At 40.5% G+C, this 27,182-nt stretch overlaps 1 protein-coding gene across 3 annotated transcripts in view; it reads right to left on the reverse strand.

Moving 5' to 3' along the window:
• LOC104280632 (disheveled-associated activator of morphogenesis 2-like) overlaps positions 1-27,182 on the reverse strand; it is a 115,393-nt gene that overhangs the window by 80,256 nt on the left and 7,955 nt on the right. For all 3 annotated transcript variants that reach the window (XM_009878340.1, XM_009878339.1, XM_009878342.1), the window contains exon 2: positions 12,177-12,266. In XM_009878340.1, coding sequence (XP_009876642.1) covers positions 12,177-12,266 — 90 coding nt within the window. The remainder of the gene's footprint in view (positions 1-12,176; positions 12,267-27,182) is intronic.

Here is a 27,182-nt window from a genome sequence, read left to right on the forward strand (position 1 = left end):
TTTCATTAAAAGACACAGTATGTGTTTGATTTGCTGTGGGATGAAATACTAATTCAGAAGTGGAGCTAAAATACATCTAAGCTTTTCAGACATTTTACGCCTCCAAAAAGCCAACCACGTCCCAAGAGATGCTAATTTTGAAACAGGACAGACCATAGGACTGAGCCATTCACTAGACAGATGTAGTCACTGCTCCATTTCCCAGATTCCTTGACTAACATTTACACAAATATTCTCAGGGTTTGGGGGAGGGAGCTGTATCCAAGCCTTTTAAGCATAATTTATCCAGAGTGAGAAAAACAAACACTACTTTTCTCCGTGGAATTAAGCTATTGATGTGCAGATAATATTCCTTCTGCCAGAAAAGCAGTCTACTGTATAATGTATTAAAAGGGAATATTCATTAAATACCAGCTGGAACACGCAACTGAGGAGTTCTAGTAGTGTCTCATAAAGGTCAGGTATAGCCATACACATGCTTCCAGTTCACTGGATTATGACACAGGAATATTTTACCTAACAAATCACAGTGTGGGTTTTTTTTCTGGGTTGTTTTTTTTTTTTTTCTTCATTTAGCCTAATCTCTGTCCTGCTCTTGTCAGTAACGTGATGGACCTAATAATGACCCCTGATGCTGGTTAACAACCAGCTTTTCAAAGGAAGAGTCAAAGGCTTCGTATTATTATTTATATCACTAAATGCCTTACGTTGCCGAAGTGTGAAACTCCCTGCCACACCAGAAGTGAATATATCAGGGATATATTCAAGAAGGATGAAGATTCCTTCTTGAAATCTTTTCATAATACTGAGAAAAGCTTCAGTGCTGCTGAAATTCACCAGTCTTGAGAAATAAAAATGGATTATCTATCATTTTTGAAAGATGGTTTGCCAGGCTAAAAAACTTAGCTGTAATCCATGCTTTGTATTGAACTGCTTATTCCACCTACCTTTTTTTTTTTTTTGGCTTCCCAAGCATCCATAGACATAGAAACTCTAGAAGTTGCATATTATATACACGCAATGTATCATTTCCAACATCATCTAACACTCAAAACCACTTCAAATTAATTACTTGCAACTGGTATCAGTCTAATGGAGACAAAGGCCATGCTTTTATTTCTTATCTTCTAGAAAACATGCCATTGCACACACACACAGAGATACATAGATTGTCACAGAAAATGGACTTGAAAGTCATATCTGGCAGTTGGAAAAGTTATTGGTGCAGTGTTATGAGCTGAATCACAGAATGTCAGGGGTTGGAAGGGACCTCAAAAGATCATCTAGTCCAGTCCCCCCACTAGAGCAGGATCACCTACAGTAGATCGCACAGGAACACATCCAGACGGGTTTTGAATGTCTCCAAAGAAGGAGACTCCACAACCTCCCTGGGCAGCCTGTGCCAGGGCTCTGTCACCCTCACAGTGAAAAAGTCTTTCCTACTATTTTTGTGGAACCTCCTATGTTTCAGTTTGCACTGAAGGTAAGAATAATTTTTTTCTGAAACCTCAGAAGTCTAAGCCACGAACTGTTGCTGCCTGAAGAACAGTCTGTCCAACCAGGTGAAGTCTGTATGTATGTATGCTTAAAGCCTCTTATTTTATGCTCTACTTTTTACAAGCACCAAATCAATCAACTGCACTTATCATCATATTTTGCAGATGACAAGTGCATAACCCAAATAATAAGCTGCCAAATAAGCAACTCATTAATTCACAGCACTTCCAATGAAGAATTTCTCAGGAGTCTACCTTCCCTCAGCCCATTCTGTATACTTCTTTTGAAGGTGAAAGGGACCTACCAGTCAGGAGGTCAGTTTCTGATCATTCTACTCAAGGCATCTTCAGAAGAAGAAAGAAATTTTCTTATGGACACAGCCTGCTCTCCAGGTACATGGCAGTGGACTTAGAATGTACTCCTGAATCACAGCTCTGTCCCCACAAACCTGAGGCAACCTTGAGCTCAGGGTCAAGATCCTGCACTAATTTGTGTGGCAGCTGAAGCCAACAACCTGTCAATATCCCAACAAATCCTACACAGCAGCAGTGAGACATACTCTACCGTTTCATTAACATCCAAGCACTGCATTATCCCTACTACTTTTTTGCTGTGTTATGTAAAAGCACTGTGTGCACATTTCCATTCTAGCATTAACTGTTCAGCTTTACAGTCAACACGCTGTGGATACAGAAAGCGACTTATTTGTCACCCATCCAGATTACCTTGTTCCCTTTCCAACAGTGCTGTTTTCAACTGTATGCCTACCCCAATAGTATTTATGTAATTTGGGCCGTCTCCTTCCTCACTTCCTTGTTTCCTCCTCCCAGCATTCTTTAGGCAATGTGAAAAGCCACAGAAGAGCCCAGCCTGCATAACTGAGCCTCCTGTCTGCCACATGCCTGCACTGAAAGTTTATCTTTTTGTCTTACTCTGTTTACCTCCAGCAAGCAAGCACTTACAATCTTTTCTAAATAAAATGAATTCTCTTACCATTCATGGCAATCACCCTGTATGTTCCTTAATGATGGGAATCAAACTGTGCTCAAAGACACAGACCTATGAAGGACATAGATACCTAGAGCCGGCACAGATACCTAGAAGTCTTTCTGGGAGCACACACAGAATTTGTTAATGCTATACTCTGAAAAGTTTCTCTTCGCTGTCCAGAACAAATCCACTGTCCGTTTTTCCAGTGAACCTCCTGCCGGTTCCAGTTTACTTCTGCTCTGGGCCCTTTACTAAGAGTGGTAACAGCAGGATGGTCAGAGCAGCCATGTATTTTCTATTTGCCTCCCTCGGTTTAACATTGAAGTCAGGAGCTGTTGGACAGATGAACAAAGGAAATAAATACAGATGGAGAGGCTCGTGCCTTTTAAATAGCTAACTCAATGTCTGAGTTGCTTTGTCTTTCCTCTTTTCATAAACCCAGGTAAAATGTTTTTTTTCTCTAAGCCTTCATTTCTCTCACCTGTTACATCTGCAAAATGTTTGGGATGCAACGTGCCTTTCAACAGATCACTGAGTATCATGGAAAACAATGTGATTTTCACCTCAATTCAGGTGCGTAGCTGAAAATGTCACATCTGACTGTAATGAAAACTAAATTCTCCAGAACAGCATAAGGAAATTTATTTCTTTCTCTTCATGGCTGTCACTAGATCCTGGCAGCAATTCTTTACTGTCCCTGTTTCTAAACTTTGCAGCAAAGTGAAAAGACAGGGATTTAGCAACTCTTTCTGCTCAGTATTCACTGGCTTTTGAAAGGCTAGTGAGCATTCAGTGAAATTCAGTATACAGAGAGCACTGGCCTGCACCAAATCTGCTTCTCGTGTACCAGAGAAAGATGCTAGTTATTTACAGGTTTTTTACTCTTGTTTATCCATCTAAGACTAATCTGAATGTGAGAACTTTATTATACGCATTATATACTATTATTATTGCATAGTATCAGCAGAACTAGCTCGTACTTGGATTGTGGAAACCCAGAACTTTTGCAAGGGGAAAGACAAGGACAGAACATAACCCAGTGGCAGCAACTAAATCACACAACCAGCATTTACACATACTTCCCATATAGCAGAACTAGATTGCCTGCTATTATTTTTCTTCTAAGTACAGCAAATTACATGATTTTAGTAAGAAGATAGCTGGATAAATGTTTTCTTTTTTTTCCTCTCCTTTTTTTCTTCTTTTTTTTTTTCCCCATGGTAGAGTGAAATCTGCTCCCACCAAGTTCTCCCAAACTCCCACAGGTTGCAAGCCAAATGTAAAACACAGCATTAGGCATGATGATGACAATTTTCCAGCTATCGCTGTATAAACTCAGGACTATTTTGGGCCTGAGTTTTGAGAAGTGTTGAGTGCTAACTTCAAGTGGAGCACTAGTAGCACACCTGAAAAAATGCAGAACTGCAAGAAGGACATACAAATTCTACATACTCTGAATATCTATAGCCAATACCATGGCAAGTTCGTGGTGTTCATGTCTTCAGCAGTCCAAACAGAAGAGCTTGGAAGGCATTTTCTAAGCAACGGCTAACCTTTCTTGTTGGAGAGAGAGAGGGAGGAAAAAATTAAAAATATTCCATGTTGTTCCCAAGAGGGGGTGGGGAAGAGAAGACTTTTCAATTATACACAAATAAATATATAATTTCAAGGCTCTGACCCAAAATAACCTCTTATACCAGAACAAATAAATGAGCCTGTAACTATTAGCAATGCAGCATGAAAAACATAAACCAAGTAAAATGAACAATTTGAAGAAGCTCCTTATCTCCTGTCTGCTACAATGTGGTCTTCTAGGTATCAAGATTCCCAGCTATAATAAGCTGAACTGTGCAAGTGTTTTTGCCTCCCTGACACCAAATTAATCCTTTAAACCACTACAAGAGTGACTTCAAGAAAAAAGAAATATTTTAAGAGGAGTCTCTCACACCATTAAGCCTACTACATTGTTTCTTAAAGCATCAACTATGAGATACTTACTACAGAAGAGAAAATACCAAGGAAAAAAGAAAAACCAAACAGGAAGACACAATTACAGGCACTTAATGATAAGCCATACAAAATAGCCACATTTCTTCAGAGGTATGCTGACCTACACAAGGAATAATGGAGTTAACATCAACAAACCTATACTTACGTGACATGAGAAAAAAAAGTCTACATTCATTATATGGAAATATCAAAGAATAAGATGGTGTCTTATATGAATCTCAAGTTTTATTCTTCCATCAAGAACACAGTCTCCGCAATAAATGATGTAGAAGGAACTGTCTATCATTTTAGACTTTATTAACTAAGTTGCCCAAATTTGGGAGCTGCTCCTACTTCAGCCTACCAGACACATTAACAGGTGCCATTAATCAAACAAGTCTTTCACACTGAAAAGACCCAAGTACACAGCTACTCAGGAAATGGGAGCATTTGCTGCATTAGTGACACTCTTACCTCGTTTTTTTGTTTCCCATTGTGTCCTGTGCTTGTCCTAGGCCCGAGTTTCTGAATTTACTGCTCTAAAGCCTACTTGCATTTATAACCAAGCAATTTTTTAAGCCATGTGCTTGTATTCCATACCTAGACTACAGATACTGAAATGACCCAATGTCAGCATCAAGCTAACAAATCATCCCAAACATCTGAGCATGAAGTCATTCCGCTAACAGAAAAAGGAACAGATGCTGGTGGGAAAAAGGCGAGTTAACTCCACAACTGCTGGCATTTTCCAAACAACCAGCTGAAGGAATGCTGCGGTTTGCAAAGGGCAACATCCTCCCGCTGTGACTTAGCAGTGTTATGAGATTTCCACTAAGCCATACACTAACTGAAAGCAAGTCTATTTCCAGAGAATTTATCTGAGAAATTCCACATTTCAGACTCTTTCACCAGACATCTCCTGAGCTAAGGAAGTCTTGCAGTCACTCAGACCAAAAGTAACCATGGATCCCAGGCACTGGGAGGGAACCAAATAATGTTTTCTGCTACAGCCTATTTCAAGGAACTGGTCTCATAGCAAGAATAAAGATGATAGTAAGTCATGCAGAGCCTTGCTGTTGTGCTTTTTCTTTACAGGGCCATATAGTTGCTTTCCTAGTTTGATTTACAATCAGTTCAGAGAATCACAAAACAATTTAGGATGGAAAGGGCCTTGGGCAGAAGAGATCTGCTCAAAGCAGAGCTAATTTAAAAGCTAGATTATTTTGTTCAGGTCATTGTCAAGGTTTGAATACTGAATTAAATTGTTGACTGAAGAGCTGAACTCCTGCCACAAACTTCTAAGGCATTGGTAGGAAGAGAAACAATTTTCTGATGCACCAAAGACTTCAGATGAAGTCTGATTTTTCAGCTCAAGTGTGGCTTTGGGTGGGCTTTGACCTGTGGTCATCAGATATCCTCATAATTTTGCCAGCAATAGACTTGCACTAAGCACTCCAAGTCCCACACAGCTTCTTTAGCCTCCTGTTATCTACTAACTGCTTTTGCTTTTAGGCTGTTGCAAGTGCTGTGAGGGTTACCACGCATTTTTCAGACTTCCCAAGGAAAAGAGAGTAGAAGCACCCACGCTCCCACATTCCCCTAAACACGTCATGCAAAGCTGGGATAAAAGCTCTCGTGAGGTCACATCCAAGCCTCATCAAACTGGGACTCCTTACAAATGGCTTTTCAAATACTGCAGCAAATCATCTTGTGTGTTCATGTCTGCTGCTCCCAGATACAGCGTATGGAATAACAACTCTAAAGAAGGGAACTTGTAAGGGACACATTAAATGCTCCTTATAGCTATAAATCCTTAACCAAAACAGTTTAATGCTCCAAATCAATAACAGACTCCAAGAGTATTTCAAAGAGGAAAAAATACTGCAAAAAGATAGAACTGAAAACAATACAACTTCAAACCACCCACTTCATTCATTATGAGACAACCATGTGCTTGGCATTCTTCATACAGAAAAGATGAACCCCAAGGGAATTTCATAGCTCAGATCAGACAATACAAAACCAAAAACCCACACTCAGACAACACAATGGTGCGATCTTCATCTGGTATATTGTATCACTAAATAAGACCAGATGAACAGCCATTTTCTCTCTTCTTTAGGGAATATCTATCTTCCTCTGAATATCTCCATGCACATCTCCCACTTTAAAAGCAGGAACCTGAAGAAATGAACACTTTCCTAAAGCAAGAATTGCAGAACTCTTATCTAAACACAACAGATGTAATGCAACCTCCTGCTGTTAGAGCCTCCATATGAAGCCTTAAATGCAAAGAAAAGACTTAAGGGGTTTGGAAGAAAAGCCCTGACAGTTCACTTTTGCTGAGAAATAACTGTCTGTCCATTTTAACCAAGACAAAACTACACCTCACAGTGCAAAAACACAGAAAAGCAGAACCCAAGGTGGTGTAGAAACCTTCACTCACTTCAAAAAATTTTCCCCACAGGCAAGGAGGACTCTAGGTTTTACATTTGCATCCATCTTCTGCTTCAGCCCTGGTAGGCTAAGGTATTTACATCAAAAGCTATAAATGCAGCTTAGATTCCTTAGCAGATTTCTTTCTTTTTTTTTTTTTGTGTGTTATATACACACATATATATGAATGTTTATTATGAATTAATTTTTATATTTATAGTTTTAAGAGAAGGATGAATCCAAAGTATAGGGTGAACTGCACTTTATGGAAGCTGGAACTGTGGCTGGATTTCATGCAGTATTTATAGCCTGGATTTATAACACAGCCTGGGTTTGGACTGGAAATTTTGCTTAGAGCCCTGCAAGAATCTGAAGGCAGGCATTGGCATGGCAGTGGAAGACATAAGTATCTTACTCTATATGCAGCTACACAATGTCAAGCTATCCTTTTTTTGGTGACATTTTGCTGACAATGCAAACTTCAAGGGCAAAGCTCAAAGAGAAACTCTCAAAGAACAAAAAAAACAAACAACCAAACCTAACATGTAGACATTACCTTCATTAACACTAGACAGCCAGAATCGATCCAAAGTGGGAGCTGGAGAAATTGAGCTGCAAATGGCATAAAGACTGCAATAAAATGACTAAAGTCTGGCTAACAGACTTTCCCAGGCACTGGGAAGTCTAATGTGGGAAAGGGAACAAAACATAAGGTGAAGCAGCAGTATCTGCTGCTGCTTTGTAGGAAAGGTGTAAACCTCTAGTAGGGCAAGGAGGGCACTCTGCACCTGGACTGCAGCTTCACTGCTTTCAGCATTGACCTGTGACCTCAGTCTAAACAACCTGTACTCCTTATTGGTTGTATAATGCACAAAAGTGCCTTCCACTCCACTCTTCCTGCTCGTTGCAGTGAGCTCTCACAAGTTTAGAGACCAACACAAAATCCGTTCCTACAAGAATACCTTAGAGAAGACAGATAGCTGCAAGAAGGAAAAAGAATTAACGGTGCTTAAACTGTAAACATATTCAAACTTTTAAGATTGTGTCCTGGAAAATGGCAAAAAAAATGAAAAAGGAGGAAAAGGCATGTGTATACAGCACAGGGAAAAGGTATGAGAAGGCATGGCTACTTTGCTACTCTCTTTCAGGAAGAAAGAAAAGGTTTATATATAAACATACTAATGAGAAGTTCTTTGAAATTATACAGAAATGTAGATCATCAGGTAGATGAAAAATGTAACTGACAGCTATTAAAAAATAATTGCAGGATTTAGTATCACAAGGAAGTTCTCTTTTCTGCATATTGGCTGTTACAGTGTACTGTTCAGATAAAATTTCCTGAGAACTTTTAAAGTTTATTTTGCTGTTGTGGAGAAGCCTTTCTCTAGATCTGTTTCCCATAATAGGAACAATATAATCAGTTTGAGGATAAGTATGTACTCTTTCTTCAGATGCCACAAATGCCCTTTTCCAGAAAGTTGCAGTGTGCAGATTATTGCTTCACTACTTGAATTTGAGTAGGTAAAGCACAATCAACTCAAAGAAGCTCTTCTAAGGCACAGCTAAAATCAGAAGAGTATGAAATAACCCTGAAATATCTAGGAGAGCTCATGACAGGAGACTTGAGATTTTTATTGGTTTTGTTTGTTTGGAGCGAAGCCATATAATACAGCTAGTCCAGTTTGACTGGGCTTTGTAAGAGATTTGGTACCAATATTTTCCCTCAAAGAAATACAGAAGTAAAAAAATCAAACAACAAAACCTACCTTGTTGGAATCTGCTTCCTACTAAAATATGCTCAACTGAAGGCTCACAAATTAGACTCCAGAGGCAGGAAATGCCATAAAAAGAAAACTACTTGCTTCCCAATAGTAATAAGTCTAAGAGTTTGTAGGATTGTACAAAAGGCAATAAGCTATTGCCTGCACAATGAGGCCTCACTCTTAGAAACGTATACTACATCCAAAGCAATGTGTGCCAAAGCAGGGTAATACTTGCATTTTTTGATATCCCAATATGTCGTATACAGGTGAAATAATTGAGCTGGCAACTGTGTCTTTCCATGTCATTATTCAATCAGAATTTCATGAGATTATGTAGTTCAGTACCAGCTCCTAGTAATGCAGCACTGAATTAACAGCAGTTTTCTAAATCCTGACATCAGGAATTTACAAATAAATACATGTGAAAACATGATCTAGTGCTTGATCTAATTTCTGCAAAACATAGTAGTTAGTAGGAAACCTAGAGATATTTTTACAGGAAGGAACTACGGAAGTGGATTATATGTTTTATGTAAGTCTAAATTTCAGCTAATGGTGAGACATGAAGCTTACCCTAAACAAAATCAGAATTAAGTACCTGAACTGGGGGAGGATGTCATCATTTGCATTCTGTCTACATATGTTTACTTATAACTCAATCCGGTATTAGGGGATGCTCATACAACAGAGAAAGAAGCAATCTAAAACATGTAGTACTGCTGTTTTGGGCAGAGGGTCAGGGTGCCATCAGTAGTGACTGATTAGTGATTCTTCTGATGGAAACGAAGACAATTGTATCTCTCATTGTCCACACTGTACTGATTAATGGCAAGGTAGGGGACAGCTGAGACTGAGAACACATTAATGTTTTCCAACAGAGCAGCCTTTACTCTTTGTAGACACCTCCTCCACAAATGAGTGAAGCATTCACTATAGCTGGTAGCTGAAGCTACTCTTTTAGATCACATCATCAGTGATTTGGTTTTAGTACTGATGGTTCCAGATATGAACCTAGAATGGCCAAAAGGGACCAAAGCAAGCACAGCTGCATAATACTGTGTGAACGCTCCTCCATAGATAGCACCTACAACCCTGAAATTTCAATCCAGAGCTGAATCTCCTTTGAGTACTGTGGTATGTTGACTGGCATGCTGTGCCCCTGGCATATAACTTTAAATGCACAGACATACATGTCTTCCCCCATTTCTTCAGAAAGGCTTGGTATTAGAAACAGGTGGAATGAGTTTTTTGATACAGCAGTGACTTTCTGCTACCACATTTGGAATAAGTAGTATAGACAATTATATCCAAAGTCTAACTGCCAAGATAAATGAACAGTGTGCCTACAACAATTACCAATATTCATTTTTGCAAGTGACACTTGTTTTCTTTAGACAGTTCATTAGTCTCACCACCCTGAAGCAAATTAGGAAGCTCTGACCTTCTATTACTTTTAGACTAGGAAAGGCATTTGAAATTTAATGGTTGTGAACAGTTTCCTCAAACTGCACTTCTTGACCTTCTAGTTCATAGTGTTTTCACTTGCCACATTACGAAGCATAAAGCCCTCACCTCCCAGGAAACTCAAAGAACCCAGCATCAGCAAAGATAGAGCTCTTTGGGGGTTTGTCCTAGACTGCTGATAACTTTCTGCCAAGTGAGGAACTGGGTCCTCTGTGGCTAAAGTAAGATTACAAATCCTTCAGGGAAAAGATAGCTTTCCTCTAAAGCGAAGCCTGCCACAAGCTTCTCTGTCACTGTAAAACAATGATGATATGTGGATTAGGTAGTAGGCTAGTGAGAGAGGTATATCATCAGGATTACAGATTGAGGGAAACAATGAATAACATTGGACAGTTAAGTTTCAAGTAATTGAAAGTACCTACAATGTAATGAACAGACATCTGGCAACAGTATTCTGTTGCAGTTAGCACATCATTTTGGATAGCTGGAGTTCCACTAACTGAGGTTGCACTCACTGCAAATGCATTATAAAGATTTTGCAGTATGCAGCTTCTTTAACTCTGGAGGTTTTTGAGATTCTTACATCAAATCCACTGCTTATTTAAAAAAAAAAAAAAAGTGAATACAACTAACATATTAAATACATTAAAGCCTGACCTTCCTGCCAAAGCTGACTGGTCCAGGAGGTGGAATGTGTGGTTCTCTAAGATGACTACAAATAGATCCTCTCCCACCAGAGCTGAAAAAGACAGCTGAGCCAGCCAGCAAAAATGTTAAACAGACATTAATCACAGCAGCCTGCACCTTCCCTCCACTTGCAAGCTCTGTGTACCAGCAGAAAGAATGAAGAGACAGTAAAAGACAACTGAGCCTAGACTGTTCTTACGCACTTCCTGAATTATTGCTAGCTCAGAGGCACTGTAACTAATTTGTCACTATTAACATCCCTGTGTGATGCATTTCAACCAAAAGTAACACACATGCGCAGCAGCCATCTGATTGGTTTGACTGGGGTTTTCTTCAATTATATGGTAAGAAAGCTAGTTTTTTTCCCCACCTTGAGGAAAGAAAGGCAGCAAGCACAACCCCAGAAGGACCATCATTAGAGTTTCAGTCTGCCATCTTCAGTATTGAAATCTAAACCTCCACTTTCGGCTTCTGTTATACAGACTTACACATAAAGACTAATGCTCTGATAGCATGACTCGCACTTTTGGGAAACAAAGCTAACCAGCAAACTCACCACGCCTTTTTTCCTAATGTTTACTGTTAATGAATACACGCTACTAGGGCTATCTTTGTTTCTGACTATGTTTCCTTCCTGGAGCAACAAAACCTCTCCACTACAACACTCCTGCAGGAATTCCTCTTTACAAGTTCCATAACAGTCATAAAACTTGTCAATTCATCTGGCTGTCGTTCTGGCAGAGACAAAATACCGAGTGTTATATAGCAACCTCTGGTTTACTGCCTCTCTCGCCAGTGTGTCAGATATCTGAAGACCTTGAATGTAGAAGCATTATACAGAAATTGATAGGAACAGGTCTTCCTCATTTTCCAGTGCAATACAGAACATTTCCTACAAGCTCTGGAAGACCTTGAACTACCCTGAACTATCAATTTTTATTATGTACTATTATTATGTGTTTTACAGATATTTGAAAACATCCTGAAATAATTCAGTAATACATTTTCTACTCTAAGCAATCTACAATTTTTTAAGAAAAATCCTTAATACGTCTCTGTGATAGCTTTTCTTCCAGCTTAAAAAAGAAACAACTCAAAAACAAACATGTAAAAGACTCAAAATGGAACAATGTATGATTTTCACTTAACATTCTCTTCAGAAATCACACATGCATACATTATAAGAAAGCTGCGCCATATTCATGCTGATAAAAATCCTTACATCACTTAATCACATTCCTGAGTGAACAGCAGATAAACACATAGTTCAAATCTAGATGCATATCAGTAACTATGTACATGCACACAGCATTTATTGGTGAGCTACTTCAACCAGAACAACAGTAGTACCTTCTTTTTGCTGCAGTAGATCTGCCACTTCTTCTCTGGAGGGAGTGCAAACATAGCCTCTCTGTTCTTGTCTGTGAGATCCAATTCATCCTGGAGATTGTGAAAAAGAAAAACAGGAGAAAAAAAACAGTCAACTCCTGCATCATTAACATCTAATAGGCTGAGATGAATCTGGACCAGGTATATTGACTAGCTTTCAATAAAAGGCAGACGACTTAGTGGCTCTCGAAGACTCCAAAGATTATTGGTTTCATAATTTTTACCTTACTATTGTGAGTTCTCCCTGTCAGAGCAAAACCCATGAAGACAGGCAGCCTGAACAATTCCCACATCAAACTTCCATTACTAATGGACTAATCAAGGGTTAGGAAACATCACATAAAAGGCATCAAGATAATAACTCAAAACATCGGCTAATGCAACACAAGCACTCCTTACAACTTGGAGAAAGGCTGAAAATTCAATACACCTTTTTCCTGCCCTGCAGTACCAGCTTGGTCTTCCACGGAACCATGAAATCACTGCACTTTTTAAACAAAAGTAATGAGACAGTTGTCTAGTGGCAGTACTGTCAACAGCAACCTACAGGTTGAAATGTTTGTCCAGATGGTTGTGCTCTGAATCACACAGTCCCCACCAAAAAAACAATCAGCATCTCAGTTATAAAGGACATAACTCCACACAGTGTCACATAAGGTTGAACAGACTGGCAAATACAATCTCTGCGATGAAAAGTATGTTCACAGAATCACAGAATTATTGAGGCTGGAAAAGCCCTCTGAGATCATCAAGTCCAGCCTATGATCCAACACCACCATATCGGCCAGACCATGGAACTAAGTGCTACATCCCGCCTCTCCTTAAACCCCTCCAGAGACGGTGACTCCACCACTTCCCTGGGCAGTGCATTCCAGTGCCTGAGCACCCTCTCCGTGAGGAAGTGCTTCCTGAGATCCAACCTAAACCTTCCCTGAAGCACTTACTGGCCATAACCTCTCGTCCTGCCACTAGTTGCCTGGGAGATGAGCCCAACCCCCACTACAACTTCCCTTCAGGTAGCTGTAGAGAGTGATGAGATCCCCCCTGAGTCTCCTCTTCTCTAGGATAAACAACCCCAGCTCCCTTAGCCTCTCCTCATAAGACTCTTCCTTTTGTTCAGTGGAGCAGACTGTTTTAGAGTCTAGCCAGCCGTACGTTTGTAAAATGAAGGTTAATGCTGTGATCTGGAACTGACTCCTAACTGTGTCACAAGTTCCCTCTGGATACACTACCAAATCCTCCAGCTTTAGCTTCTCTTCTTTTTTTTCTAAAATCATCAAAGCAGAGACTGTACTCGATCTGTGTTTATTCAGCACTGACCAGAACAGAGCTCCAATCATAGCTGCCAGTTTCAGGTGCTAATGAGAATTAAACAAAGAAGAATGTTCTTCATAAAAAGCAGCTTGCATGGGCAGGTACAGAGGAAGATGTCGAAATGAGAGTTTCGGCAATATAAGACAAGCTTCCAATAGCGTTTCAATGAATCAGTTTTGTCAGAGTTTTCTTTTTCCTATATATTTGAAAATGTTTGGTGAAGGAAGCATCCAGTGGTCCAATATCAAGATGACATTGCAGCACTAAGAATACTGCACATGCATATCCTGGCACCCATGCTAACCTAGCCCAAGCAGAGACAATACCTCTTTAACTCAACCCAACAATGGCTCATTTGGAAAGCATTCAGGGTTGGGAAACTTGTGAAAACAGTGAGCTAAATTGCACACCGAGCCTGGTAGCGACTGCTGACAGATTTAAAAGCCCATAGAGATTTCAGCTGCAAAAAGGTACAAAAGAAATGCAAATAGTAACAAGGCAAGGTCAGTGCCAGCAGCCCAAGGTAGAAGAAGCAGGAGGGATTTTTGTTTTAAACAAGAAAACGTTTAAAGGAAAAAAAAAAAAAGCTGTGCAAAAAGAGTGCAAACCATGTGGAAATGTTTAGGGTGAGTTTCCAAACAAGGGGGCAGCCAAGCAAGGCAAGGAGTTTTATCCTTGCTACACACAATTAGAAAGCTCAGGCCAGGATCACATTCTTGGGAGGAGAGGGAGAGTGAAACGACATGTAAGAGGAGCAAAGGAATGCTTTTGGAGGTCAAGCATGTGGGAGGGAAAGGAGGGGCAGATAGGGAATCAGAAATGCCAGGTTTGGAAGAACTACCGAAGAGGCCAGAACACACATCAGAAATGAGCTGGCTGAGCTCAGCCAAACACTTAGAAAATTATGATTGTTTTACTGAGCTGCTTAATTATCTCAGCCCCTTTTTTTTTTTCCCTCTCTTCTTCTGTTTTGTGTTTCATTTTTTTTGGTTGTTTTTTTTTGTTTTGTTTTGTTTTTTAATAAAAAGCAACTAACTCGATTTTCTAATCCATATGCTCTTTCTGGAGTTTGATGGCAGATCAGTCAAGCAACAGAAGTTCTTCTCAGAAGCTGTAAACAAAACTGAATGATGTTCTCAACCAATAAATATAGCTCAAGACAAACATTTAATCAAAAGAATGCTCCTATTGACTAAAACCACCCAGAGGTGAGGATAGTGACACTTAGCAGCTTCCAGACACTGCCCTGGACACTGGCAGTATCAGAGTCATGAAGAGTACTCTGCTTTCTGTGGAGCAATACAAATATGCAACTTCCAGTCACATAATTTTGCATCCTAATAACATGACGTTCTTTTCAGAACCGAAGCTTAGAAAGGTAGTTGGAAAGCATGGAAGATCCAGTGGGAGTAAAGTGTATTCACAGACTACTTGTGAATCAGGAGGGTAGATTAAGCCAGAACACTGGAAGTCATCACATTAGCTCAGGTGACATAGTAACAAGGAAACTGCTCAGGGTTGCAGACAACATGATCACCAGAGGCAGACTCAAAGAAAATAGGAAAATAGGACACGGAGAATGGACTACCCTTCCTTTTGAAACAGCCAGTGTTTGTCTTCGCTAGGAGGTAAAACATCGGGTTCTAACCCTCAGGTCAGATGGGCAGGTAGTAAACATGAATATTCCGTAGGGAAAAAGATACCCTCTCCAGAACGCAAGGCAGCAGTGAAGGTCCTCAATACCCATTACTCAATACCAAAATTAGTCACTACTCAATTAGTCAATTACTCAATATTCAATACTGAAATTAGTCTTCAGCAAGTGTGCTCCTTCACCGAGAGAAAGAAAGGAGTGGGAGAAACTAAAGAGGTCTGCATGTCACTACTACCTATACCATTCATTAAATCCCATCCTATAAAAAAACCGAAGAAATCTCGGCAAAATACAAGAGACATGAACCCTTTTTCTGGAACTCTCCACATCATCTTACATCTCCCATCCATTTCTACAGAAGAAATCAGAAGACCACCATGACTGACCAGGAAACCCCTGGATCTAGCTAAGACAGAAGATCCTGAACCAGGCAGACCATTCTCTTACTGTGACACAGGATCCTACTAGATGGTGCATAAGGAAACCTGCTACCTTGGAGAGAAGCAGGAAGAAAGACAGAAAGAATATGTTTCAGAAGGGCAATTTGGTCCATGAATAGGTCATTCTGACCCGACAGTAAAGGCACAGGTCTGTTAGTATGCAGAAATTCAGTCCCTGGAGTTAGCTCAGTGACAGCAAGCAGCTATTGAAGGAGAAAGGAGTTGCAATGGTTGGCAGGAAAAGGGAATAACTACAAACCCTAAATGCAGTCGTCAAGACTGGGGCTGGAGTCGGGCTAAGGAAGCCGACATGGCCGAGTGCCCAGGGAGCAAACGTAAAGGGCAAGAAAAAAGGGTCAGTCAGAACAAAGGAGGAAGAACACCCTCCCCCACCACCTGTGCCAGTTTTCCCAACAGAAATGTAGTAACTCCTCTTCTACACCTTGGATGGGCAAGTCGGTTCCAGCAATTCATGCCAGCATGATCCTGCACAACAGAGCTCAGCCTCCTGACTCTTAAAAATACTTGAAGTTGCAAGTGTTGTCATGAAATACAGATTAAAAAGACATTTGCCAGGCTAGCCTAAGGGAGATGTAAAGTACCTCTGTTTAATATTTCTTACATTTCTCTCCTTATCTATTTCCTATTTTATTTTATTTACTGAGATAAACATTCAGTTAATTTCACTTTCATGTGGCCTTGAATTTCCATGATAAAACATTTAAAATGTACTGGAGCTGTATATGAAGTTCAAATATTTCCAGTGCAGTTCTCAGGCCAAAAGGGAAGATGGCCTCCATTCAATATGGCTACAACCCAAGGAAATAAGAGACAGAGAGAAAGAAAGGGAACAAGAAGGAGGAGTGGGTAGGAGACAAATCCAGTACTTTGTGGGATTTAAAACCACATTATGTCCCTTGTTTTGGGGAATATTCATCAAAGTGTGAAAGCTGGATTTGATGCTGGGTAGCCGTCAGCTCGATAATGATGTCATTCAAATCCCTGGAAGTGCTGAACAGAAAAGCATTTCTTGCCCAGACTGGGCAGCACTTCTCTTAGTGACATGAAATGAAATTAATATAGAGAAAAAGTAATACTTTGGGAATGCAGAAGAATGGTTGATTCCGAGAGAGAATCACTAACGGAGAACCTTTAACACCTACCAACACGCCTGCCTTTCTAAAGAAAATCTTTAATGCCCACCAACATTTGTATGCTGAAATGTGTATTGCATCTCCACCATTCAGTCATCTGTGGAAAGGTGGGACAGAATCACAGGACAGCTGCTCCTTCACCAGTCTACCGCACCTTGCCTTGCAAGACGACTTTTACAGTACATAGAAATTTGGAATTTAAATAGAGAAAACCTGAAATAGTTTGAAAGGAAAACTTAGCAAGATACTCAAAGGCACAATGAGGATTCCCACGTTTAGTATATTGATGCTGAAGCCACTGCAGGGGCAGGATGGAAACTTCAGGACTGTAAGTACAGAGAGTATCAGGGATTCAGGGCTCCAGCATCTCTTGGCTTCAAATAAGAATGCTGGAGACCACGAGCGCAAAACTTGGTTCTCCAAGGATACTTAGACACTCACAGGAGATTTCGTCAGTTCCAGTTTCTCATTCTACTTGTCCTAGTTCCACTGGCTGCTGGACTTCCTCGTCACCAGGGACCATCCCATTGACTTAAGGTCAGACAGCTGCTTCATCTTCTAAAAGACAAGAAACAACCGCCCAAGCCAACCAACCTACAGTGGCTGGTAAGGTTGGCTGTTTTGTTGTTGTGGGGTTTGTGTTTTGTTTGTTTGTTTGGATTTTTATTTATCTTGCCTTCATAACATTTTGATGAATCATGCATAGGATTTCCAGCGTGATGAAGCACAGAATTCTGACATGGTAAGTTTTGTTTACTGCAGACCGTAGCTTGATCAATATGAGCATAAAACAAACTTTGCATGTAGAGGAGATTTTGCTTGTTTTCTTATGTTTAGTTAGATATTTGTCTTGTTTCATCAATTTCTTATAGTTTCAGCTACAGATAGTTAAGTTACACTTTACATTTTGTCAGAAGGTTGCAGTCTTTTACTGACAGTGCTCTCAAAAGCACATCTTTTCTATACACACCCATCCCAGGACCATGTTTCACATTTTACAGCTCTCTTATGACAAAGAGAAGCTACTGACACTTAAAAGCTTATTCTAATTTTTTAAACTTACAAATATATTCAGGCCATTATTAAAGAATTATTACAGTGTGAAAATCCTTTTACCATCCCCAGAGGGAATAGCTTTGGCATGAAATCACTTTTTATTTTACACCACAGAATCCAACACTAGGACATATCAGACTGGTAAATGGGCTTCATCACTTCTGCTGTTCAGAGACACCTACTTTGACCATCTGATTACAGCTCTACTGCACTGTTTGGTTCCTTAGCAGCAAATGGGTACTCAACCAGAAGGACAGACAGATCTCAGCATCAGCACACACCATGGGAACGAAATCTTCAGATGGCACAAACTGGCAAAACTCCCTCAAAAGGTTAAACTTTACTCTGCCTTGTTAAACTCAAAACAGAAACTTAAAGATTTCCAGAATAGACAAAACCAGCAGTTATCTGACCTGTGACCACCACCAAAAGCTTTAGAGGGCTGTGAAAGTACAAAGACATAGAACGAAGTCTGTAGATGATCAAACACTTCCCAGCTCCCTGCTTTAAAAAAATGGCTAATGTTTCTTTCAAGATGGGGATAGCATTGGTATTTTCAACCTTTTTTTTTTTTCCTCAGCTCCAAAGTTTTCGTTTTGTTCCATCATGCCAGCATTATCCTTAATGGCTCTTTGCAAGTCATCCAATAGGAAATAAAATTGAAAAAGCAGGAATTACATGATGATGCCTTAACACACTCTAGAAAAATGTCACGATTTGAAGAGTTCTTATTTAAATAACTTGCTTGCATACTCACCTCAAAAATTTAGGTTCTGAGGGTATGTTCATTTTTACATTCTGACCTGGCACTGTATGAATTTGTTAAATGCACTGTTGTTATCTTGCTGCCTGTTCACATCCTCATTCCTTCTTTTACCCTTTCTCTTGCACACACCTGCCTTTTCTTGTTTTCTCCTCTTTAATATTTTTCTCATTCCTTTTGACCCTTTTTTCCTGACATGCTTAATTGTGCTCTTCCTTGTCCACTTCATCAGTCATTCTGTCTCTTAACAGCATCAAAACCACCACAGTTACAATATAAAGTATAATACGCTGCTGCCAGTTTAATAAATTCTCTGTACAGTATGATACCTGTAGCCTTAGGTTCCCCAAGGTCATTAATACAGAAGCCTGTCACCATGTCCCCAAAAGCACCATATTCTAGCTCCCCTGATGCTCCCCAAGTGGCACCACACAGCTGACAGCCTTATGCCTCAGATGAATTTATTTAAATCTTGTACAAAGTAAACCGTGATTAGGACACACCGTGGGATCCCATCCAGCATCCACTGGCAGGCCCTAGAGAAGGTTCTTGTTCATGTGCAATCACTTTGAGGGAATAGTTAATGGTGGGTTAATAAATGGTGAAATGCAACTCAAGCTGCCATGAGGCAAACAGGACTGATATGGCTGAAACTGTAGAGGAAGGGGAAGCAGTGGAAAGGGCTCAGGGAGGAGGTTGTCAGCAGCATGCTACAAAGCCTTTGCAATAAAGAATCCAATCCACCATAACTACTATAGTTTTAACAAGTAAACTAAGTAGGATCACATTGCTAACACATGACTTACATTGCCGGAAAGCCACACTTTTACACTTACAACAGTCTTAGGAATCTTTATTTTTCAGTTTATGCTGCCTATGCCAGGTTCTGTTGGCAAAGAACAAACAGGTCAGTCTAGTGGCTCACATTCGAGCTGTGCCTCTCCGACCAGGGAGGGAGCTCAGGTCAAGAGACAGCTGTCCAAAAAGCTGCTTTAGAGATAACTGCTGTAAGCGAATCAAAAATAAAAATAAAAATCTTCTTCAGATCTGTTTACAAAGAGCTTATGAATCCTTCCCTATTTAATCACTGTATCTACCTCCAGGGGACGGTATAGGATTGTTCCCCTACAGTTTTCCTTCCATGGCTTCCATCCAGCTCACCAGGCTGACATATACGACGAGGCAGCCTGCTGGAAGAGTGCTCATTTCCAATACTGAGGAGGTCGATAAGGCATTCTGAAAGATTGCCCGTCTGAACTGCCAGTGAACGAGTTTCATTCGACTGCACAAACTGCATATACTCATATACTGGAGCAATGAGAACTGCAAAACAAGTACTGGTCAGCAAAGCTTCCTAAAAAAGAGAAAGATTTCACAGGTTTTATCTAATAAGCAACTGCAAATACTGGAGTGTGATTGAGGCAGGCATCGAAAGGAGTGAAAGAGAGAATCCTTCTCTAGACAACAATCAGTTCCCAACCCCACCTTCTCAAGGCTGTGCCTGGAGCAACTGCATGGCTGTACTCACAGCAGAATTTGATGGGAGATGCTCTTTCAACAGGCAACAGCATTACCACCCACACAGCAGCACATCTTCAGATGCAGCACACTGGTTAAAAGTTCCCACTTGGGCACCTGATAGATGTCTCAAATCTACTGATAACCCACAAAGAAGAATCTCCAAAAAAAAAAAAGAACCCCAAATAAACCCTTTCCTCCCCTCAAGCTCTTCCGTCTCATCCTAACCCTTGGAATTAAAAGCAGCCTTTACAAAGTGCACAGAAAAAACACGCCAGGAGATGGGGGAGGAACACTTTGATCAGTTTCCCAATTGATATGAATTGGGTGGATCACTGCAAAACATCTTTGGGTTTCCATGTATTTGCATACACATAGTGTGTGCATGTGCAGATATGTATGCCATTCACACCTTACATACACAAGTATTATATATATAAGACTTATAACATTTGTCCATAGCTGCAATGTTTTATAATTACATTTGTGCATGATAAAATCCCTGTGCACACACAAATAGCTCACACAGCCTGCTGGCATAGGAAAAAATGTTTATATTTCAGCTATACAAGAGATCTGACTGTAAAGCAGGAAAGCAGACAAACAAAAGGCTGTGGTTCCCCTTATATGCTTTTTCTTGCTCACTTTTTCAAAAAGTTGCAGCTTTAAAACCCCTTCAGTACTAGGACAAATCTCTTGATTCTCAGTCATAACAGGACAAGATAGAAAGCACCTGATGGTTACATACTGGAAGATGTTTTTCTCTTCTACTCGGCCAACACAGAAGTTACTCATTCTTATGGCTCAGCAGCAGCAGATGATTTCCATCCATCAAGGGCACTTCTTTTTGGCAGAGGAATTTATCTCACAGAAAGTCAATTAACATCCTCTCCCCTCACCTCCAGCGCCTTTCTTCCCCCCTCCCCTCCACTATACTGTTTCCTTAATCATTGCTTAATTGCTTTTTGCTTCCTGGAGAAGAGCTAGGTCCTGTCTCTCCTACTCCTCAAAGCTCTCTGTGACCTGAGAGCATACAAGTACACATAACCAGCAAGGCCTTTTGTGGCAGTCCCCTTCCACAGGCCACTAGAAGCAGCATCTGCTGTTAATTTTTCTGCTCTTCACAGGCAAACCACATGCATGAGACAACAATCTGCTAGGCCAAATAGAAAGAATGAGGACAATCAGCACCTGTTTTTGCAACAATACTCATAGACGTTTAGAGAGAGAGAGATCATGACTTAGATATGGATTCTCATATGCAGGCCTACAATATGGGTTAAAAGCAAGAAGGATGCTCCATGGATATGGGTGGGCATATGAGGACAATAATGCAAACAACTGACTATCATCACTGCTTTTTCTGTTAAGGTGGGCTGCATGTCCATGTTAGCGAATTGGAATGAGCCCAATGAGAGGAATGGGGATGAAAACTGAACAGTCAGGCCCATCTCTAATCTAAATCCCTGCTGCTGCAATTTAAGCCTATTACTTCCGGCCCTATCAACCACAGACATGGTGAGCAGATTTTTTTCCTTCCTCTTGATAACAGTTTTCAAGCCTATTAAAAGCTGTTGTAACATCCCTCCTCAGTCATCTTTCTTGAGGCTAAACAAGCCCAGCTCTTTCAGTCTTTCGTAGAGGTCATGTCCTCTGGACCTCTCATTCCTCTTCTAATTGACTTCCGGGCTCTCTGCAGTCAAAGTACATCTTTCCTGAAGTGCACTGTTCAAAAGTGGGGACAGTGGTCCAGCTGAGACCTTACAAATGCTGAGTGCAAAGATTACTTCATGCATCTTCCAGACTGCATTCCTGGTTAAATATTCTATGAGGACAATGACTTGGTTTTTTTTTTCTTTCTATAATGAAATCATCCAAACCTGCATGACTTCTCTTCACTCATGATTCATATAATTCCTAGTTTCTTCTCTGAAGAAGCAAATCCACCTGGCTGCTTTCCATTCTGAATTACCAGACTTGCTCCTAAAATAAGCATATTTTATTTGTCCCCATTGCATCTCACCCCTTTTCACACAATTTCTCCATCTTCTTTTCAGCTTATCTTTTAGCATATCCACAGTGTTTACAGCCTCGTGACAACTGGTAAGTTAATAGGCATGCTCTGTATTCTACTGGCCACTCAATTAAATAAAAACATCAAACAGAACTGAAGCTATTAAACCCTTGCTTGATACATCTTTCCACTGCGACAAGTTGCAAGTCCCCCAGGGCAAGTACCATATTCACATCCGCATTCTGATTGTACACAGCACATCATACATCTATCTCAAACCGAGCTTCTAGTATCACCATATATGACTCTAAATAGAAATAAAATCTGCTGTTTCAGCACAGTCCCATTCCCCACCCCTCATTTCCTTTATTTCTCCTCCCCTCATTTCCCCTTCCCTGTATCAGGGTTTATTTCTTGTGCCAAGGTCCTTTAGATGAGATCCTGTATGGGAAGTTAGATGTGGGAAAGGTTATTAGGAAACTGCCGTCTAAACTGCTACCTTTCCAGCTTCCCCACCCTCTCCCTCCCTACAAAGTCTCCTCTGTTCTGTTTTAATACTAATGAGTTCAGAGGAGGTTCCTAGGCTGGAGCAATTCATAGCTTGGATGGCGCCAAAGCACACAGGCACACACCTCTCTGATCGTTTCCTGCCCAAACACAGTCTCGCTGGCTCAACCCTCAGAATGTGGGCTGGGAATTGCTGCTGTGGCCCCGTGCCAAAGGCAGGCTGAATTTCCAGGGGTGTCAGTGCCACCTACTCCTCTCCTCCCAGCTTTATCCTCTTGTGTGCATCCTATTTGCCATATGCCCCTAGAGAGGAAAACAAGGGTAAGTCAGAGCTTGGCTGACCTTTAAATCTCTGATAAAGTATTACGTAAAAGGGCAGGAGGAACTGAAAGGTCAGTTAAGAATTTAATGAGCAAACTTCTTTACGTGTTGCGCAGCTCAGACATATGCTGAAACTTACATGCAGGGTAAACCCAAAGGAACTCCAATAAATCAACATAATTTCTGGTCTGAATTCAGGTTTACACAGATAGAAGTGAAACCAGAAACTGGCTTTAGTTCTTCTCTTGCTTTCTGAATTATTACTCCAGATTTAGTAGTGCAAACCACAGATCAAAATGCCCCTAACTCCATTACACTGAGTAGACTTACTCCGGATTTACACTAGCACAAAATATTAACCAAACTACCTCCTTTAAATTGTAACAGAGGCTAAACCTCTCAGCTAGACAGCCTGTAACGCAGGCTTGTTCTACAGTCTACAAGCATAGATTTCACACATAGAATAGACTGAGCAGTCTATCAGTCCCCATTTCACTTATTGTTAACTTCTACTTCAATAAATGGAGACGATCTGTATTTACTACTAAACAGTCCATACCAGCTAGAGGAACACTCACATATGAGGCTTCTGTCTATCTTCTGGGGTGAGGTGGAGAGCAATTCCACAATGCTCTTCACTCACATAAACTGAGTATTTCCATAGTCAAACACTGAAGTGAAGGCATGACAGTATGACAGTATATTTGGCTATTCACTCACACCCTGTCCTGTCTCACCGCTCAAGTATTCTGATAATCAGAATACTGCACTGACTAACTCAGTTGAAGAAAACATCAGATGATATTTTTTTCTCTAAATATTTCTAAGAAATTATCAGAAAGTTTCACAAAATACACCAAAAGGAACAAGAGAAGGATGAGCATTTGCCGTGCAGAATGAACTTATCTCCCAGTAACAAATTCTAATAGTATTTACTATCTGGTGAAGCATTTGTAATCCAAAAGTTCTCTTACATTGTTATTGTAGAAGGCAACAACTTTGTACTGACCGACAAACTCATCCAGCTGTTGCTCTATACACAAGATGTAATAATGAAACACAGGCACTAAAGCGATCCCAATGGATTTTCCATGACTCAGGGATCTCCCTGGACACCTTCCAAATTGGGAAACTGCAATCTGCTTTCCACTTCTCCTTTAGAGAAGTTATTTGTCAAACCTCCACCTAGTAAACCATTGCATAACATTGTTTTGCATGCTCCTAAATTCTTTTCAGAAGGCGTTTGTGTTATTTCTCTGGGAAGCCTTTCCCTTTATGTGGTCAACAAATGATGGGAAATCGAAAAATTAAAAAGATGCCCTTATGTGTTTTTAATATAGAAATGCACAGAATATACAGATGTTGACTAGGGCCCTTTTGCACACAGCACTGGGTCAACGTGAAAGAAAGCAGAGTGCCTGGGAAGCCTGTGGAGTCTTGCATCAGATCCTCCCTAAAAAAGAGTAGGTAAGAGTAGAACAATGTCTATGACAGGAGGCAGTAGTAAAGGTTTGCACCAAAGATCTTAAAATAGATTATATTTTGCCACTGGAAGACTCCTATGACCTACCCTTGCTGCATCGTTTCAGCACCTTTTCAATCTGGCTACAATTCTGTACTAAAACTCTCTTAAGAAGCCTTACTATTCCCTGTTTCACACCAGGGCAACAAACTCACAAATGCATGAAATGAACTTGCAGAGGTACTTGGGAGAAAGACTTTTTTTCTCCCCCCAGCAATCTTATAGACCATAATTTACAGACAACGAGGTGTCAAGCACTAAAAGCCCTGGGTCAATGGTGTTCCAGTGCCAGGTGGAAGGCATCTGTCTGTACTTCCTCTGGACAAAACATGTCAAAGACAGAGCAGCTGTGAAGACAACCCAGTGGGATGAGTGGCAGAAAAAAGCACCTTCTGACATCTGCCTTCCATGTGCTGCTCCCATTGGCTGCCAAAGGGATGAGCAGAAGGGCCACTCATCTCCTGTATTTAGCGACACCAAAAGTTTCCCTTTATTTGGTGAGGAGGAGGTGCCAGGAAAATTTTGACCTGAAAACCTTGTACTCTGCTACTCTGTCCACCCAGCCTCACCTGTGGAACTTTGTGCTCTCCACTTTGGAGTCTTAAAGGCCAGGCATATGACAAGAAAAGGACATTTCCCTCCAACACTGGAAGAGCCATCCCAGATTACCCTAGTTATCCCAGTTTCCCTGAACGATAAACAACCTTGACCACTGTTTGAAGTTACAATCCACCTACAGGACACAAAGGCATGACATAATCATAAACACTTTTTCCCTATTCTCCTTCAGGCTACATGATACACTATGTGAGCAATGATTATATCTTATATAAATTGCTACTCAATGAGCAAATACAGTCAATTTGAGTCAACACATTCAACAGATGTTCCTTCATGATTATTATCTACTTCTCCATTTAATTATCTTATTTTGTTAACAGTCCCTCCTAAACCCCAGCTCCACTCTATCTCAGCAGGGATAACTGCTTTCTAACAACACATTTCCATCCCATCCTCTTTTACTACCTTTCCTGCTCACTGGAAAATTTCACTGCTTCCCTAGCTTCAGGTCGTTGTTTTTACATTGCTATTTTGTTATAAATTTTATAAGGTGTTCATCATCAGAGGAACTTTGCTCTCCTTTTCTTTTTCAAATTAGGCTAAATGAAAAGACATCTCAGATCTAGCCCTTCTTCTATGAGCTGCAGAAGAAACAGACATCTGCCACCCTCCCTTCATCAACGTGCAAGCTCTCTCCAAAATCATAGCCAAAAGACCGTCTTGGCTTAGCATTCTTCCCATGTCACCTCCATCTTTGCACGTGGTCTTTGCTCTCCGTTCAGCACCAGAGCTACTTCATTTATTGTGTCTTTTTCTTCAACACTTTTAAAAGCTTTGCTCCTCTTTATCACAGTTTCTTGTCCAGTTACAACCTGGCCATCTTGTTCTTTGCATGATGTAGTACTTTCTTCTGCCATTTCTCCCACATGCATCTCCAGGTGGCATCTTCTCATTCCAAATGACCCTTCTGACCTGATTAATATCAGCCTCCCACCTCTCCTTAGTGGACCAAATCTAGATTCAAACATACTGTCCGGCAGGTAAGAAATAAGACCTTGATAGATTTGCAAGTCATCTAATACAGCTCTGTATAATGTAATACACTAATAAAGAGAAGAAAGGATGGAAACTGCAGAAGGGTAGGAACTTGGAGAAACCATTTCAAAGAAGTGGAGAAATAGAGCATCCCTGTAGTGCTGCTTCTGTCTCTTTTTCTGTTGTAGAGGGCAGAGTATCAAAGTGTCAGGAACTATACAAGAATGCTGGCTCAGTTCTAGAAGAAAGGTATGAAATTGTCTACTCTGTCTCCATCCAAGTGGAGCTGGAAAAGCCCTGGAAAGTTGAAATGAAGATAAATTAATTTGATCCTTCCAGCTAGTGAGTATGACTCAAAATGACCTGAGAGTCAATGAGAGTGTTTTATCTTTTCAGCAGCCTTCAGACTAAATCCAGAAAGTTTCTCTTTGTTATAGCCATAATGCAACACAAAAACCATTCAAAATTAATGACGTCTTAATAAGGAAAAAGACCACAGTATAGATTTACATCATGTTTTCATTTTCATGTGATGTTGCCTACAACTTGCAGCTATGTTAAAACAAGACAGTGTTATCAAATCAGCTGATAAGGTATTAGAAACACATGGACACAAGATTTCTGAACAGAAAGCACATCCATCCTATCTGTGTCTTAGGCAACAGGATATCTTGACAGCTTTCAAGCATTCAGTAGATGGAAGACACAAGACTGACATCTTGGCACACACATTTTCTAGGGGTAGGAGCTTGTTCTTTCCTCTCTTTTTGCATCCCAAACTACATATCCGCTGTGCTTCCAAAACCCAGTACTCCTCCTCCTGTGTCCTAGATGGACTACACACATTTCCTCAGTCAGGACTACACACATTTCCTCAGGATTATCCTGTTAAAAACATGTAGGACAGTAAGTAAGTCTTTCTCAGGTGTTTTATGTTTACTGTAAGTAAATCATGCTCAGAACACACTTAAAACATTCTCTTCAGATATTCCCACCATGACCACTACCTTCCCCATCTTTCAGAAAGGCAGCCTAGTACACTATAATTAAGATACTCAGAATCTAACGATCACCACAGACGCAGAAAATACCACATAGGCCAAACTGC

The sequence above is a fragment of the Apaloderma vittatum genome, unplaced genomic scaffold, assembly GCF_000703405.1.
Source record: "Apaloderma vittatum isolate BGI_N311 unplaced genomic scaffold, ASM70340v1 scaffold3381, whole genome shotgun sequence".
Taxonomy (NCBI): Eukaryota; Metazoa; Chordata; class Aves; order Trogoniformes; family Trogonidae; genus Apaloderma; species Apaloderma vittatum.